The sequence below is a fragment of the Microcaecilia unicolor genome, chromosome 6 (genome assembly GCF_901765095.1).
Source record: "Microcaecilia unicolor chromosome 6, aMicUni1.1, whole genome shotgun sequence".
NCBI classification, from domain to species: domain Eukaryota; kingdom Metazoa; phylum Chordata; class Amphibia; order Gymnophiona; family Siphonopidae; genus Microcaecilia; species Microcaecilia unicolor.
In genome coordinates, this window is record NC_044036.1 from 269,475,498 (window position 1) to 269,495,762 (window position 20,265).

At 42.5% G+C, this 20,265-nt stretch overlaps 1 protein-coding gene across 1 annotated transcript in view; it reads left to right on the forward strand.

Moving 5' to 3' along the window:
• Positions 1-12,903, forward strand: part of OLFML2A (olfactomedin like 2A) — a 149,655-nt gene extending 136,752 nt beyond the window's left edge. The window contains exons 7-8 of the mRNA XM_030207375.1: positions 1,930-2,115; positions 10,971-12,903. Coding sequence (XP_030063235.1) covers positions 1,930-2,115; positions 10,971-11,572 — 788 coding nt within the window. The 3' untranslated portion in view covers positions 11,573-12,903. The remainder of the gene's footprint in view (positions 1-1,929; positions 2,116-10,970) is intronic.
• Positions 12,904-20,265: the final 7,362 nt, after the last annotated feature.

Here is a 20,265-nt window from a genome sequence, read left to right on the forward strand (position 1 = left end):
GTCTCTCTGGATCTCCTTTGAGCCACCACCGCTACTGCCGCTGCCGCCACCATCACCACAGCACTGGAGTCTTCCAGTGGCACCCAGTATGCCCCCCCCCCACCCCAGTCTTCCAATCCCCCGAGCTACCAGCAGCCTCAGCGAGAAAGCAGCAGGCATACTGCTTTAGATCTACCCCGGAAGCCCTTCTCTTTCCTATAGCTTCCCGCCTACTTGGGAACAGGAAGTTGAAGGAGAAAAAAAGGCTTCCTGGGGCATCTAAAGCAGCGTGGGTACTGCTTTCTCACTGATGCTGCCGGCAGCTCAGGGGATTGGAGGATGGGGTGGCAGGTCTTTTGGGAGGTACTGCCCCCCTCACCCCCCCCCCCCCCAAACTACACCCATGGAGGAGGATTAGAAGACTGTCCATTTTAAACCTTGGAGAATGATATTCACATTTCGAGAGGTAGCCGAGTTGCCTCCCGTGGTCAGCACAGAGCCCGGATATTCATTGCCAGGCCATTTCCAGTGACCAGCATTGAATATCCGGTTTATTTGTGGCCGGTTCCAACCTAACCAGCCAAGCCGATATTCAGCGCTGGCTAGTTAAGTTGGAACCAGCCAAAGATATTCCAGACATTGACGCTGCCATATTTGGCTGCCAAACTTGGCCGGTGAAACACTGAAAATAGACGGAAAGCTGGTTATATTGCTCAATATTACCAGCTATCTGCTAGGGACTAACCAGAAATTTTCATTGGGAGACAGCCGGCTATCTCCAGCTGAATATTGCCGAATAGCCAGCTAAGTATTATTTAACCAGCCAGGTGCCATTCCTGGCTAGTTTTGAATATCGGCCGGTTGTAATTAGTTTGCAGCAGGTTTGCAACAACTCTTTAGAAACAATCTGATCTAGTCTGGGTTTTACCCTATTGCACTTAGGGACATGTAGTCCAGCTTGTCTTGTTGTTATTATTATTAAAGAAATTAGAATTACTTGTCCATTCATGCAGTGGGGTAAAATCAGGTTTAGTTTGTCCCATATGACATTGAAATTCTTGGCAACTTTACTTGCCAGGTCTGCATTATCCTTATGCTGAATGAAAGAATGTGGCTGCTACTACACAAAAAATGAAAAACTGAGGGGGTTGATATTCAAATCAATTTAAATGGACAGAAGAGGCTCCTGGCTGTTTAAATCACTTGTCTGGGGCTAACCAGGGATATTTAGTGGCACTTAACCTGACAGTGCTGCAGATTATCCCCTCTAACCGCCCATGCTGAAACCAGCTACTTTGTAGGCAGACCAGGGGCGGAGTTAAGGCAGTACAGAAAAGGCTGTCCTAATTTTATGCAGTAAAGTCAACTGGGCATTGGTCTGAATATCGGCTGGTGTCCAGATAACTTCCAGTTAATGCTGGAACAGGCAGGGCCGCCAAGAGACTGGGCCAGGCCCAGGACAAGGCCGCCCCTGGGCCCCCCCCACCCGAGGTCGTCCCCCCACCCGAGGTCACCAGGCCCCCCATCCACCCGCCACCGGGCCCTCTCTCCACCCCCGGGCCCTCTGCATTGACCTTAAGCGCCTCACCTTCGAAAGCGCAGCAAGCAGCGGCAGACCACTCCTTCCTTCTGTGTCCCGCCCTTGAGGAAGTTACGTCAGGCGAGGGCGGGACATGGAAGGAAGGAGTGGTCTGCCGCTGCTTGCTGCGCTTTTGAAGGTGAGGCACTTAAATTCAGTGCCAGGAAGCGACAGAGGGTGGGCCGGACTTTGGCGGCGGTGCCGGGCCCCCCTCCCCGGACGTCTGGACCCAGGGAATTTTGTCCCCCCTGTCCCCCCCCCTCTCGGAAGCCCTGAGAACAGCTGAATTTGCAGAAAGGCTCCAGTCTCCAGTCAGGTAGCACTGGGTTTAGCTGAGCAGGTACTATGACTATGCTTCTGTATTTCTCCAGGCAGAGAGAGTGAATGTGAAGGAACCATCGCCTCAGTGGAAGCTCCAGAGCGACACCACAGCTATGGGCGTAACGAAGGGGCTTGGATGAAAGATCCTGTGGCTAAAGATGGGAGGATATATATCACCAATTACTACTATGGAAACAATCTGGTGGAGTTCAGAAACCTTGACAACTTCAAACAAGGTGAGAGAAGCAATATGGCCACTGATGTTTGGTCTGTCAGACCTAATGCACCTAATGCACACCTGTACAGTCCAGGTGTGCAACTCTTTTGGCCTGGTGCATCAAACACTTTTACCCATTTTCAAAGAGATCTTATCAGACAAATAAAGCATTAATCAGTTAGATATCCCAGGATGAAAACTGTAACCCCTCAAAATAGCTAAACCAAAGCATTAACTTTCACAACACACATGCTTTTAGCTGAATTTAAAAAGGCTCTGCTAGGGCAGTGCTTGGGTCAGGGGAGAAAACTGCTTGTGTACAACTGAACTTTCAAATGTGTGCAGGTAGTTGTGCCCTGTTCCTGCAGAAATAGCAAGAGCAGTATAGGCATGAATTTGAGTCCCCATCAGGCTTATTTTCGAAAGAGAAGGACGCCCATTTTCTGACACAAATCGGGAAATGGGTGTCCTTCTTCCAAGGTCGCCCAAATCGGCATAATCAAAAGCCAATTTTGGGCATCCTCAACTGCTTTCCATCGCGGGGAAGAAAAAAGTTCACGGGGGCGTGTCAGTAGTGTACTGAAGGCGGGATGGGGCGTGGTTAAGAGATGGGCGTCCTCGGCCAATAATGGAAAAAAGAAGGGCGTCCCTCATGAGCATTTCACTGACTTTACTTGTTCTCTTTTTTTTCACGACCAACCCTCGAAAAGGTGGCTGAACTGACCAGATGACCACTGGAGGGAATCAGGGATGACCTCCCCTTACTCCCCCAGTGGTCACTAACTCCCTCCCACACACAAAAAAAACCAAAGTTTAAAAACATTTTTTTCCAGTCTCTATGCCAGCCTCAAATGTCATACCCAGCTCCATCACAGCAGTATGCAGGTAGGTCCCTGGAGCAGTTTTAGTGGGTGTAGTGCACTTCAGGCAGGCAGACCCAGGCCCACCCCCCCTACCTGCTACACTTGTGGTGGTAAATGTGAGCCCTCCAAAACCCACCACAAACCCACTGTACCCACATTTAGGTGCCCCCCCTTCACCCATAAGGGCTATGGCAATGGTGTACAGTTGTGGGGAGTGGGTTTTGGGGGGTTCAGCACACAAGGTAAGGGAGCTATGCACCTGGGAGCAATTTGTGAAGTCCACTGCAGTGCCCCCTAGGGTGCCCAGTTGGTGTCCTGGCATGTGAGGGGGGACCAGTGCACTACGAATGCTGGCTCCTCCCACGACCAAATGGATTTTGTCATTTTTGAGATGGATGTTCTCGGTTTCCATTACCGGCGAAAACCGAGGTTGCCCAGCTCTAAGGTCTGCGATCTCAACATTTAGGTTGACCATCTCTAAGGTCGACCTAAATGTTGAGATTTGGGCGTCCCCGACCGTATAATCAAAACGAAAGATGGACGCCCATCTTGTTTCGATTATTCGGGTTGCCCCGCCTCGTCCCGAGGATGTCCTCAGAGATGGGCGCCCTTAGAGATGGGCATCCCCGTTCGAAAATGCCCCTCCATGCTTACCAAATTTTCAACAGTTTCCCATTAAAATGTCACTAAAGGCACATATGAATTAAAGTATATACAAAGTTCAATACTGGTGGGCTTAGTGAATATCGTCCCCTATTGGGGGAAATTTTTATAAAGAATTTTAAACATGTAAAGCACATTTTGTGTATGGATGTCGAAAAAGGTAGGTGCTAAGCACGATCCTATAAAAGGTGCGTGCCCTATATAGAATCACGCTTACCCTGGATTCTATATAGCGCACCTAGAGTTCTGTGTGTAAATCTAGGCGTACTCTACAACTATGCATGTAGATTAATTGTTTTAACAAGCTGATAAGCGTTGTTAACAGCTCTTAACAAGCAATAACGAGCACTAATTGGCAAAAATTAGATTTTACACCCGTACATTGCTAAGCCTATTCTGTAATGTACTGCGCCTAAATTCTAACGCTCATAGGCAAAAAGGGGCATGCTTAGGGGCATGGAAATGGGAGTTTCATGGGCATTCCAAAATCAACGTGCAGTGTTATAAAATATGGGCCAATGCGCATAAATCTAAGCGCAGGGATTTACGCCAGCTTTTCATTGGTATTAATGGATGTGCTTAGATGTAGTCATATGAACTAAGTCTAAGTTAGATATCCCAGAATGAGAACTATAACCCCTCATGTAGATTTACACGCTGTATTTAGAATACGTTTAAGTGTAATTTTAGGCACCATATATAGAATCGGGCCCTTAGCGCCAAGCGCCCAGACGTTGGGCGCCAGACATATGCCTGCTGACACCTGGTGTAAATGCTGGCACCTAAGCTGGGCATCCTGATCCAGTATTCTATAACTACGCATGTAACATTTTGGAATGCCCCTGACATTGGCCATGACCCCTCTTCAGATATGCACTATAGGAGTCAGATATCCTGCCTTACAGAATAGTGCACAGCCAGATGCGTGGACAAATTTTATTGAGTGCCAATAAATATCATGAAAAAGTAGAGGGAGACACGACTCTGAAGCAGGGAGACTTCTAGTTGAAACTATTAGGCACCAAAGCTGAAGACACGACACGGGCCAGTGTTTTGGTGGAAGAAACACCTGCATCAGGGGTCACAGGACTGCACATGAAAATACATAATCATAAAAATAATAAACATATATGACATAAAAAACTTGCATTTAAAAGCTAATGAACATATGTGTAACATTCCTAAAAAAAATATATATATATATATGTATGTATGTACTTCTGTTCATGTCACTAAAAACTTCTAAAAAACTTTAAATATCATCAATAATTGCTTGTTAGTACCCAATTATTGATGATTAAGAGCTCATTAGTCAATTAATTTGCATGTGCATCTCAGGAGCGCTTGCAAATATGGGCACCATATATATAGAGTCCAGGGGAGAAAGGAAATTCTATAACTACTACTACTACTATTTAGCATTTCTATAGCGCTACAAAGTGTGCCTACATAAGAACATAAGTGTTTCCATACTGAGGCAGACCGAGGTTCATCAAGCCCAGTATCCTGTTTCCAACAGCGGCCAATCCAGGTCACAAGTACCTGGCAAGATCCCAAAACAGTACAATACATTTTATGCTGCTTATCCTAGAAATAATTGAGACCGTCACTCTGTCTCATAAAATAACAAACAAAATACACAGAGTGTATATATGCCAATGCGATAATCTTAAATACTGTTTGGACTAAAGTGAAGGGGAGTCTCATAAAGGATTTGTCTGTTGATAGTAATATTATTTTCACTCAATAGGTGAATATATTACATATATTGATATCATAATCATTGACTCCACCTCCACCATCCCTTTTATAATGACAAACAGTAATTTGCTCTGTTCTCTTTATATTGAATCTCAGTAAATATGTATTTATCGAAAAACAACACACTGCACTTATCTTAGGCAAATTGGTGCCCTCTTAAAACCCCGACAGGTTCCCGTTTCGTGTAGACTTTGTCAAGGGGGAGCGGCTATAATTCCGATTCATGCCCCAGGCTTCAATGTGTGCTGATTTGTATCCTACAAATCAGCACACATTGAAGCCTGGGGCATGAATCGGAATTATAGCCGCTCCCCCTTGACAAAGTCTACACGAAACGGGAACCTGTCGGGGTTTTAAGAGGGCACCAATTTGCCTAAGATAAGTGCAGTGTGTTGTTTTTCGATAAATACATATTTACTGAGATTCAATATAAAGAGAACAGAGCAAGTTACTGTTTGTCATTATAAAAGGGATGGTGGAGGTGGAGTCAATGATTATGATATCAATATATGTAATATATTCACCTATTGAGTGAAAATAATATTACTATCAACAGACAAATCCTTTATGAGACTCCCCTTCACTTTAGTCAAACAGTATTTAAGATTATCGCATTGGCATATATACACTCTGTGTATTTTGTTTGTTATCCTAGAAATAAGCAGTGGATTTTCCATCTTAATAATGCCTTATGGACTTTTCTTTTAGGAAGTTATCCAAATGTTTTTTAAACCCTGCTAAGCTAACTGCTTTTACCACATTCTCTGGCAAGGAATTCCAGCGTTTAATTATATGATGAGTGAGGAAATATTTTCTCAAGTTTGTTTTACATCTACTGCTTAGTAGAGTCATTTATACACCTCTTGCACATGTTAATATTTAGAATACTAGCACTTAACGTATGTAAGTTTACACTTACCCGTGAAAGTACATGTAAATGGCATAGCGCATGAATGGAAGGGGATAGTACACATGGGTGGTGCATGAGTGGGGCTCCCACTTGCTGGAAGTTATGTGCATCCCTGCTGCATATATGTGACTACACTTACACCAGGTCTATAGTTGGTGTTCCTGTGGGTGCATAAATGTAAGATGCACTGATACTGGGTTATGCCAGTATTTGTTTATGGAATGTGGGTGCCCAGGCTCTCACCATACATCCTTGGGGCACCTAAATGGAAGCACGTGCTTATAGAATTGTCCCCACTGAGTAAATGCACATGTACATCCAGGGCCACCGAGAGATAAAGCCAGGCCCAGGGCAAATAATGTTAAGGGGCCTGCTACTGCCACAGCTACCCCCCCCCCCCCCCCAGATCTTCTACTTTTCTGGAGTCATTGAATGGCAGGTAGTAGCAATTGAGAGAGACTACTCTGCCGGCCATGGGTTCTTCTTCCTGCCATATCCCACCTCCTATGATGTTACTTCCGGTTTCTGCATAGGCAGGACATGGCAGGAAGAAGGACCCATGGCCGGAAGAACAGTGTCTCTTCATCACTGCTTCCTGCCATTCAATGACTCCAAGCAAGTAGAGGGCAGGGGGAGTTAGAAGAGAAGGAATGATGCTGGACCTCACCTGGGCTGCAGGCGCCGGGTTCCCCTTGGAGGCCAGCCCAGGAGAATCTGCCCCCTCTCCCCTCTCAGCGACCCTGTTTACACCTTCCTCAGAGCAGATACAAATTTGTACACTATTCCTCTAACAGGAGTCAGTATGTACCAATGGGAAATAGAAAACCAATCACAGAATCATCCAATATCATTGCTGGATAGATTCTGCTCTTCTGTGCTAGAGACAGCGTTTCTTGTTTTGAACTGCAGCAGGGATGCAGCCAGATCACATCCAATACTCCCACTGGAGCACATTTTTTCCAAACATAAATATTTAAAAGCACTTGACTATTTATTTTGAAGCAGATACCAAAGCCTGCTGTGTAGCTCCTCTCCGTACCCAGAAGTACATATGTATAAATTATCTGTCTGAACCCATGAATTATAGAGTTTGGATAAAGGGCTGCACCTGGCATTGCACACATTTTAACACTATCAGCATTTTTATACAAAATGTTTTAAGTATATCAGAGATTTCAAAAATACAAGGACAGCAATGAAATAGTGGAGGATTCCGCAAGAGATGGAAGGTTTGCATAATGATCCTGCAAAAAGCCCTTATATGAATTGGAAGAGGTAGACACCTGGGGGGTGGGGACCTACAGGAAGGAGAGGTCTGTAGAGTGGTTACAAACGTTCTACAGGTAGAAGGGCTCTACGTGGAGGGCTGTTTGGACGGTGTTCGAGGAGGCTGTTTGGGGTGTCTATTCAGAGGAGGTTTCATGAAGTGGTGTCTTTGTGGAGAGGGGGAAAGCATGCCCCTATAAGAACCCTCCCTGGGAGAATTGGGCCATCGGTTAGCAGCCTGATGCCCCCAGGAAGGATGAATATCACATCTTACGAGGTTTATCACGTTATGTTATTCATGTACTGTGGGAGTCACTAACCTGTGATACTGGGATACCATGTTAGCCACTCCAGTAGTAAACTAAGGTGTTGTAAAACGCCAACTTTTACCACACCTTAGTAACTATCCATTAAGCGCAGTTTGATACATTAACCTCAAAGAACTCAAGAGTTCAGGAACAATTAGTAAAAAGGGGACTGAGCAACCAATGAAATCTTCCAGCACATCATCTAGTACTGTGCCACCACCTCCCTCTTCATTTTAAAGATAAAATTAAACTCTCTTCTATATACCAGGAAAAAATGGTTTAATGTAATTTGATAGTAACTGGATATGTACTAAGAAAATTGAACTACAAATACCAGAATGCATTGGGTTGACATTAAAATCATGGTTCGTTTAGATAGTCCTGATGAAGTAAAGGTTTGCTATTAAGCAACTTGTCCTGCTTTGACTATAACACTGAGCTTGGCCCTCACTAGCACCTTTGATTTATATGTAACTAGTAAAAAAGGCCCATTTCTTAACGCAATGAAACGGGCGCTAGCAATGTAATGAGTTCCTGCCATTAATGTTTCCACGATTGTATTCTGAATATAATTGTTGTTTACATGTGTAAGATTTCTTTATATACAATATTTTTTACAATGTGGTAAAAGTTTTCCTTGTTCAGGCCCTTCAATCAGTTTAGCAATCATATCAGAAGAGCTCCTTACTCGTGAGAATGCAACATACAGTTGCCCATGTGAGAGACTGAGAGTGACAGTGTGTTTTACAGACAGTGTAAGAGAGAGATACACAGAGTGATTGAGTGTGTGTGTGTGTGATGTCTGTGTGTGAGTGACAAAGTGATTAAATGTTTGTCTTCCCTTCCGTTCTGTGCACTTGCCTCCACTGATGTTCGTACCTCCCTGTATATGATTGTTTGTTAGAGATTTAATCCACTCCACTTCCCTCCTCCAAGTTCCGTTCTGTCTGATTGGTTCTTCGTTCCTGTGACGTCGTGTTTGTTTGCTTGGCAACTATGCAGCGTTCCGTTTCCTTGACGTGAAGGCGGGGACAGTGAGAGCCAATGAAACGCTGAACTACAGACTTACGAACCCTACACTGCCACAGTGCCCCTTAGTCCTCTATTGTCTCAGTCTCAGGTTCAAACTTAAGGTTCAGTTCTATGACAAGGCACTATAATGCATGTGGGGATTGCCTATTCTATAATGGCATTATAAAATACTAGCATAAACCCACATTGGCGTGCCTACATTTAAGTGCATCCACCAATGGATGGCAGGTGCAAATGAGTTTACCTAAGTGTGTCATGCAACATATGTATCCTATAAGTCTTGTGCATCAGTTGGAGACACGCCCATGATCTGCCCACATGTACACCCCCTTGAAGTTCCAGCACTTATGTGCTGCTCTATACAATAGCACGTAGTGCTCTTACACCCGTCAGTGCCAATCATCTCTGCACTTTTGCATGCAAGGCATACATAACTGATTGCCTAATTACCGAAATGCCCTTCACGATTGTGAGCCCTCAGGGGACAGGGACATACCCAGTGTACCAGTATGCAACTCACCTTGAGCTATTACTGGAAAAGGTGTGAGCTAAATCCAAATGAGTAAATAAGCGAAGTGCAGAAAATCTCTAGTTGTGGAGGAGTGAAGGGATCAGATGTGGTCTATGGCACTGCACCAGGAATGAAACTGAGTAGACCAGATGGGTCTTACAACCCTTATCATTCATCATTTTCCGTGTTGCTTTCTGCGGAGTGCTCTGCTCAGCTTTTCATAAGACCTTAGCAGAGAGAATACTCAAGGGACAAGTATAAATGGCCTGGGGCTAAGTTTGAGATACTTTAAAAAACAAGGAGATTTGGGACATCTGAATGTGGGCATTGGGAGAGGATAAGCAGTTGCTGGTATGTGATATTAGCTTCTGCCAGACCTTGGCAAGTAATTAATTGAAGTCAGAATGATTAAATATTTTGACACTCACCAGACAGGACTTAACAAAGATCTGGGTTTTCTAGCCCATTATAAACCATAAAATTCTACTGCTTTGTCACCCTCTTATCACCATGCATATCTCCCTGTCCTTCATCCACCTGGCTCTCCCTGTTTCTCACCTAACCCACCCCACTCTCACCCTGTGAGAATGTAACTGGAATGTTTTGATGTTTCACTATATATACTGCTATTTATCAACATTTGCTTATTTCTGATCTGATGAAGAAGGGTTACCTTCGAAAGCTAATCAAAAAATGTACTAAGTTAGTCCAATAAAAAAGGTATCATCATCTTTTCTTTTCTATGTTTTATTTTCGTTTATTTCTATTGATTAACTTGTATTCTAAAGAAGGCTCAGTATGGTTGGAAACAAAGAGAAAATTTACCTCTTTGTATAGCTGCTTTTCCTGTACGTGTGAGGTTTCTAATACCAAAAATTAACTAAGTACTAACTGATTGACCAGTACAAACAGCAACAACATCCCAAAAGAGGGCTACAGTAGTTCTAATCATTAGCAGACCAAACTGTATAAAATATAAGTGCAGAAAAAAAGCACTAACCCCCAGATTCTATATATGGTGCCCACATTTGGGTGCCTAAATTTGGGCGCGATCCTGAGATGCGCATTTAATAATTGGCTAACTAGCCATTAATGAGCAATAATTGGTCACTAGCAACTGATTATTGAGGTTAATTGGCACCAGTTAGGATTTGATTGTGCATCTGGCTACGCACTATTCTATAATACATAGTGCCTAAATCCTATAGCAGACAACTCAAAAGGGGCGTGGCCATAGGCATGTCAGGGGCATTCCGAAAAGTCACATGAGTTGTTACAGAATAATGGGTCAGCGTGCCCAACTTGAGCACCAGCATTTACACCAGGTTTCAGCGGGTATAAGTCTGGCACTTGAGGTTACGGTGCAGGAATCAGAGCTAAGCATGATTCTATAATTGTACTTAGCCCCAAACCTTTCCGGTGCCCCTTTTTCTGAACCATTTATAGAATCTGGCCCTAAACGTGTTAAAAAACTCTGCCTGTTAGCTAAGTTTTGATGTTTGCCCTTGCTTCCTCTTATGTATGATGTTTTCTAATACAATGTTCTCTTTTATTTTATAGGACGATGGAGCAATTTATATAAACTCCCTTATAACTGGATTGGCACTGGCCATGTTGTATTTCAAGGAGCATTTTATTACAATAGAGCTTTCACCAAGAATATTATTAAATACGATCTTAAGCAACGGTTTGTAGCTGCCTGGGCCCTCCTGCATGATGTGGTTTATGAAGACACAACTCCCTGGAAATGGAGAGGCCACTCTGACATTGACTTTGCTGTGGATGAAAGTGGCCTTTGGGTCATTTACCCCTCTATGGACTATGACTACTCCCAGCAGGAAATAATAGTCATTAGCAAGCTTGACCCTAATGACCTCTCTGTAAAGAAAGAAACCACTTGGAAAACAGGTCTCAGACGCAACACATATGGAAACTGTTTCATAATCTGTGGCATTTTGTACGCTGTGGATGTTTACAACCAGAAGGAAGGGCAGATTTCATATGCCTTTGACACACACACAGACACAGAAGCTAACCCCAAGTTACCGTTCACTAATGAATATGCCTTTACAACGCAGATTGACTACAACCCTAAGGAGAAAGTCCTTTATGCTTGGGATAATGGCCACCAACTGACGTACAAAATTAACTTTGTTGCCTGATTGCTTTGACCATTAGTGTAAAAAAGGACTGCTCTAACACACAAAAAAGCACTTTTTAATTGCAAACCATGCTTGACAAAATTGATGAAATGCTACACTTCTGTTTGTGGGCTGTATAAGGAATTTGAGACATGCCCATGTGGACCATTAGTTTTCTAGCTATCTGCTGTATAAGTAATCCACTGCAGAACAAAATAATGGGCCATGTGACACCCAGAAGCCCTTAGTATAACAGACTAGCAAGTACCTTATCTCCTTCCTCACTTTGAACTTTACAATCACCTTCAGTGTGAAAGTAAAATCCAAAGAACTTTTCTCACTAGAAAGTCAATAACATGTTCTTTACAACTAATCTTAATTTATCTTTTTTTTTTTTACTTGCTATTTCACAGTAGCCTTAAAGGGAATGTTTACTGTGCCTTTCCTACCAGCCTACAATTTGACCTGCCCCTTATTACAAATTTCTGACAGAAAAAAAACATTGTGCTTTTTATGGAACTGTAGAAGTTAATTAATATAGTACTGTTTTCATTTGGAGGGTAATTTTATAACAAGGTACGTGCATATGTCATCCACATTTTGTAAAAGTAACCTGTACGGCTATGTACCTTTTATAAAATAGCCTTCCCGAAAGTTAAAAGTCAGGCATAACTTTTCTATCTGTTTACATGGATATAATGCATATTTTATAACAAACATGCATAGATCGTAACTCTGCTCAAACTCTGCCCAATTTCCTCCCCTAGGAACCGCTTTGAAAATAGGTCTCAAATGCAACACGTATGGAAAATGTTTCATTACTGTGTGGCATTTTGTACACTGTGGTTTCTATATATGGCACCAAACATTAAACACTACTTCTGTGCTGAATGTTTGGGGCAACCCTCCTCCCCAACATTCTAATGGGTACAAGGTGCTGAAATGGGGCATAAACGGCAGATCCACTTGAAAACACACTTACATGCCCATTTATAGAATAGCACGCAAGTGTTTCCATATGGATCTGCAAAGGGGTGTGGCCATGGGAGGGGCATGGGCAGACCAGGGACATTCCCTTAAAATGCGCACAGGGTTGTAGTATTTGGAGGATCCACACCCAACTTGCTCAACAGGATTTATATCTGGTTTCAGTTGATGTAACTTGCCCAATGTTGAGGTGAATCTTGGTGCTACGCACTGTTCTATGAAGGGTGCCAATCCCAGAATGACTGTTATAGAATTCCGTTCAGCACTGATATTTTTTGGCACCGAATTTTGAGCGCCCTTTATAGAATTTCCCCCATTAAAAGGCAATTCTATAAACTACACGCCAACATTTCTGAGTCCATTGCACATGTAAATGTTTAGAATTCTAGCATATACACACATTTATGAACATTTAAATGTTTATAAGCACTATTCTGTAAATACATAACTATTTTGCATAAAGTGTATTTACAAGGGGAACGTACATGTGGGCGGAACATGGGTCGGACATAGAGCTTCCAAATATATGTCAAATTTACAGAATTTGTAAGTTCTCTGTGTCCTGGCCACATTTAGACACCTGTCCCTACATCAGCTCTATGGCTGGACACCATGTGGACACCTAAAGGTTAGGTGCGCTAATACCGGGTTACTCTAATATTCTATAATAGAACCTAGGCATTTAGGTTCCGTTATAGAACCCGCTCCTATTGCATTTCCTTTGGGGCACCTGAAAGGAGGCACCAGTTAAAGAGAAGATAATCCCATAGAACAGGAGCCAATATTTACACGTCTATTACTTGCATCCATGACTAGAATACCAGCATATATGTGCACATATGCTCCTTAATACTATTCTGTACATAGATGCATATCTTACACAACATGTATTTCACAGGTAGGAGTACACATTTGGAGAGTCTGTGCAGAGCAATGGCAGGACACACAGGTGCCCTAGGCAAATCTTATGGAATACTATTTACATGCATATCTCTGGCCATTAGGTGCATGCCAGCTGTATGACTGTTGTAAGGGGCCCTTTTACTAAGCCATGGTAAAAAGTGGCCTGCACTAGTTTTGGTGTGTGAAATTGGCGCACGCTGGGTCACTTTTACCAGGGCAGGAAAATGGCCTATTTTAAAAATGGGGTAGTAAATGTCCACATGCTAATATTAAAATTAATGTGTGGATATTTACTGCCTGAGCCCTTACCTCCACCTATTTAGTAGGTGGTAAGGGCTCACTCGCTAACCCCAGGGTAATCGGGCCGTGCGCGGCCGATTACTGCTGGGAATGCCCATTGCAGAAGAAAATAGAACATTATTTTCTACCACAGGAAACTGCATGCACCAACTTCAGAACTACCACCGAGCTCCCGTGGTACCCCAGGGGTAGGGCCGATTTAGCGCACCCTACCGCGCCTTTGTTAAAGGACCCCTAAGTGTTTGCACCTCACTGCATACACGAGTATGTACCTGGTTACATTAGTAGTCTATAAAGGAAGGGAGCACCTAATTTTCTTTAAAGAATAGGCACCCAGAATGTGCACACTGTTACACCTCCCACACTGCATTAAAGTGTACTGTTATGCCTGTATATTAAGTGCCTATTTCAGCATGTAAAGTGTTGCCATACTGGGACAGATCGAAGGTCCATCAAGCCCAGTATCTTGTTTCCAACAGTGGCCAATCCAGGACACAAGTACCTGGCAAGATCCCAAAACAGTACAATACATTTATGCTGCTTATCCCAGAAATAAGCAGTGGATTTTCCCAAGTCCTCTTTTGTTTTAGGAAGCTATCCAAACCTTTTTTAAACCCCACTAAGCTAACTGCTTTTACCACATTCTCTGGCAACGAATTCCAGAGTTTAATTACACGTTGAGTGAAGAAATATTTGCTCTGATTCGTTTTAAATTTACTACTTTGTAGCTTCATTGCATGCCCCCTAGACCTAGTATTTTTGGAAAGAGTAAACAAGCGATTCACGTCTACCCATTCCACTCCACTCAGTATTTTATATACTTCTACCATATCTCCCCTCTTTAATGGCCCTGTTAATCAAATTTGTAGTGTGCTCTATTTGAATTCAAAATAAATACAAATATAGAAACAGAAAAGGACAGCAGATAAAGACCGTATGTCTGATATTTAAAACCATTTAACTGACCTGGAACAGCTCCTGGCTGGTTAAATGACACTTAACTGGCTGACTGGCACTATTCAGTGGGAGGTTGTCAATTATCTCCCGTTGAATAATGCCAGTTAGCACTTAGCAGATAGCCAGTTGTATCGTGTGATATAACCAGCTATCTTCCAATATTCAGTGCATCACTGACTAAGTTTGGTGGCCAAATTAGGCGGCCAAAATGGCTGGAATATCTTTGGCCGGTTCAAACTTAACCGACCAGCACTGAATATTGGCTTGGCTGGTTACATTTAAACTGGCAAAAAAACACTCGGATATTCAGTGCCGATCACCGGAAACGACCTGGCATTGAATATCCAGGCTCAGTGCCAAACGCGGGAGGCAGCATGGCTACCTCCCACGGTCTGAATATCAGCCCCCATATGACCTATCCAGTCTGCCCATCCACACCTGCTAATCTCTATCCTCTCCACTTCCTTAGAGATTCTCTGCGCTTGTTCCATTCAGTCCAGATTTATTTGCAGGACAGCATAATTGGGATTATGCTGCAGATGGTGTATCGATGAACTCGTTCCAACTACTTTTCAAAACATTTTGACAGGTTCAAATAGTTAGAAATCAAAATGTAAATGTGGATATTGCTGTAGCACATACTGGCACATTTTACAAATATTATTCATGCATCTCCAAGATAGTTTGAATTTTCTTGTAATTTTTCCCTTCCATTTCTTTCTCCTTCTCTCATCAACCCATTCACACAGTTTTTGCCAAAGAAATGCAATGTGGGTGCCTTGATGGAGATGGTTTTTTTGGGGGGGAGGGGACAATGTTGAAATTCTTCACACTGGGACGAAGTCTATGGTACATTTTACTTGTAACCTTTGCACCAATTCCCCCCCCCCCCCCAAAAAAAAGTATGTGCATTAACTTTGAAATCTGCCTTGGGTGCAAAGCACCTGTAGACATGTGCACCTCTGTTTTGTGTGAGTACGTTATCCACGGAATACATTGTACATATAGTTGAAAATACAATCTACACATGTTATTTTCCTTCCCAATTGTATTCCGATTCCTTTACCTCCCCCCCCCCCCCCCCCCCCCCATGGGAACACTCCTTCTGACTGCTACTAGAAGGGCCACCACTACTTTTAGCCAAATTGTGTGAGGGCAATTTTCAGATGGCCAAATTTATGCAAGTAAACAACTATCTACATGCACAGATGGCTTTTTGCAAATTGTCCTCCAAATATAATTCACAACTTGCTTAATCAATAAGGCCTCTAGTAATGGCTTTTTAACTACCATCTCATTGCATGCACAGCACTTCCAAGCACCAGAATGTATTAGAGAGTTCAGATGCCAGGTCTAGGACAAAATCTCAAGACATTGATTGATGCCCATTTTAAAGTAGCTCCATAAACTATGTTGATATGAAAGGAAGTAAGTGAAGAATCATAGATTGATCCATCCAACTACCACCGATGGAAATCAATATGAGAAATTTAAAACTGCTTACAGCAGTCATTATAAATCCGATCAACTAGGTGGCATGCATCAGAAATGGTTACATCAGTCAATCAGATTGGCTGAGGTACCACGATGTGTGACTCTGCATCAGCTGCAGAAATTACATGAATCATTTGATATACATCTTCTTCCCTATCCCTTCTGCTGTGCTCTCTTATGTGTAATCTAATTCCAACCTGAAGCGGTACCAGACCCTTGGATTCATGAAAGGCTTTCTTCCCTTTTGTGCATATGTAACACTTCCTTGATGTCTATCAGGGGTCTTGCAAGGATATCATGTGCCCTAGTCAAACCTTAATCATGGGCCCTGGACTCCAGACTCTTGGTCCTCCCATACAATCAATCTACCTAGGGGCTTATCCCCTAGCATTTCCCCTAGCAGCTCAGTGCCTGAGCTTGCCAAAAGGAAAGGTGCTTAATAGTACCTTGGTTTTCTGTGGTGTGCAGGGCCAGTCTTGTGGTATGAGCCGCCAGGTTATAGGATCTCATGTCTCAGATCACGAGATTGACCCTGCGCAAAAGAGAAAACAGGGGCCTTTTTACTAAAGCTCAGCATGCACTAACTGACATTAGCGTGCTCTAAATGCTGCTCAGCCCATTTTATACCTTTGGGCCACATGGCATCTAGTGCACATTAATGTGTGTTAGTGCACGTTAAGCTTTAGTAAAAAGGCCTCTTAAGTTTTCTCTTCTGCACAGGGTCAGTCACACTAAGTTTAAGCCCCTTAACTTAATAACTTACTCATAATATGACAGCAGATAAAGACCCACACAATCCATCCAATCTGCCTAAACTGTACTAATATGTGCCCTCCTCCCTGACAGCATGGGGCTGACATGCTGGGGTAAGCACTGGTGTAAGGCCTCCATGAGGGCAGGAACCAGGAGGGAGCAAATTTAAAATATCTGCTTGCTGCTCCTAGAAACTTGCCCCCCCCCCCCCGATATTCAGCGCTATTTAACCAGTCAGCGATGGCCACTGATCACTTAAATAGTGTTTAACTGGCTAACCATGAATATTCAGCTGGAGATAACTGGTTATTTCCACTGAATATTCATGGTTAGCGCATAGAGGCTAATTGGCTATATTGCATGATATAGCTGGTTAACACCAATATTCAGTACTGGGTTTAATGATTAAATAGGGCTACATAAATAGCAGACCTACCTTTAACCGCTAAGAATGTAACCAGTTAGTGCTGAATATTGGCTGAACCGGTTAAGTTCCACCTGCCAAAAATGAAACCGGAAATTCAATGCCAATTGCTGGATATGGCAAGGCATTGAATTTCTGGGTTCAATGCTGGCAAGGGGCTTTAACCGCACTGCCCGCCACCAGCTGAATATCGGCCCCTTGAAGCTTAAGCATCTGCCTAGTTTACCTAATAGAAGTATCCGCCCTGATAATTAGAGACTAGAGCTTCCCAAACCTGTCCTGGTGATCCTATAGTCAGTTGGCAGATATCCTGATAACCTGACTGTCCAGGTTTGGGAGACCCTGCTGCAGGCCCTAAATTATGTTGCTGTATTTGAAATTTCTTTCAACATAGATTTCAATATTTATATGTCAATGAATGGTCCTACTCAACATAATTACAGTAAATCTTGTAAACAATTGTATTTAACCTGTAGTAAACTGAAATTTTGTATCTCAAGTGATGAAAATATAACTTATATATATATAGTAAATTTGCAGGACAAGTTAGTGCTTATGAATGGCCAGTGATGCTCAGGGCCTCTTACATTTGTTAAAAATTCTTATTTAAAATTTCAGTGGTAAAGTTTACCAGAGAAGTTTGCCATCAAGAAAATCCTTGTTTCGGTGTGCAACCTTGCACTATCATTGAATTCTGTGATGGCAGGCCTGCTCGTTTGGAGAAATCCATATTACTCAATCCCAGACAGCCAAAAGAAAATTCCATAGACCAGACTGGTATCATTGATGACCCAGGGCCTTCTGGGAAGGGTTTTCCAAGGTCCACAATCTAATTTCTGTTATATCTTGTAAATAGTGTCCATGTGTTTCAATTAACTATATGTAGGTTAACATTTCAAATGCCCACTTAAGTAATTCTACAGGTCTAAGTGTATTAAAATGTAATGTATGAGCTATTATCATGTCACACTGTATGAGATGTTGTAAATAATAAAAATGTCTCTAAACGTACAGATGGGAATTATCTTATCAAAATACTTGATAATACTTCAAACATTTAGATTTATAATCAGAAGCCAGATGCTGTCTCCTTGTTATTTGATAATAGCCAGCTCAGCTATGACATAAATAGAAAACTCAGTAATCTTTCCTTTAATGTATGCCCTCTCCCAATCAATATATACAGGGCACAGGGTTGCCATTATGATTCTTATGCCATTGGAAGCATATCATAAAGGAGAAAAATTACATTGTTTTCTTAAAAAATGATTTGAGTTAATGCCCATACATAGCTGAGATGTGGAGTGGCATTTTTTAAAAGACGTTCAAATCAGAAATTCAACAACTCGATACCATGGTTTAACGAAGAACTGAAAAAACTAAAAACACAAGTTAGGAGGCTTGAACAAGCATGGGAGAAAAAAAGATGAGCATACACTTAACGCATGGAAACAAATGCAAAGAAAATACAAATACGCAATAAGACAAACCAAAAGGTCTTACTACAAAACCAAAATAGGGCCAGACTACAAAGACACGCATAAACTTTTCCAACTCGTGAACAAACTACTAGCTACCACACCGGTTACCACAACCAACACAGATGCCCCATCAGCAGACAACCTTGCTAAATACTTCAATGAGAAAATTATAAAGCTACGAAACACGCTACCACATAACACCACTGACCACGAAAAATTCATTGACTGTCTGGACCCAATCCTCAGCGAATACCCAGCAGACCAAACCTGGACAAACTTCGATCTACTTACCGATGGCATCGTCATCCAAGCGATCAACAAGTTTGCCAAATCCCACTGCAGACTGGATATCTGTCTCAACAACTTAATAAAATCCGCCCCTCAACGCTTCATAGCAGACCTCATGTCACACCTAAACTACATGCTACAACATGGATTCTTTCCTAAGGATAAAGGAAACATGCTACTCACCCCAATACTTAAAGACTCAAAGAAAAAAGCAAATGACATAACCAATTACCGACCGGTAGCATCCATCCTCCTAGCAGTCAAATTACTGGAAAGCATGGTAACCAAGCAACTCACCGACTACTTAGACAAATTCTCAATACTACACGAATCTCAATCAGGATTTCGATCCAACCACAGCACCAAAACAGTACTAATCACTCTCCTAACCAAATTCAAACAAGAAATTGCAATTGGCAATAGTGTACTTCTCCTACAATTCGACATGTCTAGTGCTTTCGACATGGTAGACCATAAAATACCACTAAACATCCTAGAATACTTCAGGATCGGGGGACGCATACTCAGTTGGATTAAGGACTTCCTAACCGCAAGAACATACCAAGTGATATCAAATTCAATCACATCAACACCATGGAAACCAGAATGTGGAGTACCCCAAGGATCACCGCTATCACCAACCCTTTTTAACCTAATGATGTCACCACTAGGCAAATCCCTATCCAACCAAGGCCTCAACCCTTACATCTACGCAGATGATGTCACGATCAAACATGATCTAAAAGAAATCACAAACAAAATCAAACACAGCCTCCAAATCATGAATTCATGGGCGGATGCATTCCAATTAAAGCTCAACGCAGAAAAAACACAATGTCTCATCCTCGCATCACAATACAACACGAATAAACCCACCACTATAAACACCCCAGACTACACCCTTCCTGTTTTAGATAACCTGAAAATTCTCGGAGTTACAGTCGACCAAAATCTCACACTAGAAAACCAAGCGAAAAATACAACAAAGAAAATGTTCCACTCAATGTGGAAACTCAAAAGAGTAAAGCCTTTCTTCCCAAGGGAAATATTCCACACCCTGGTACAATCAATGGTGCTAAACCACCTAGATTACTGCAATGCAATTTATGCCGGATGCAAAGAACGAA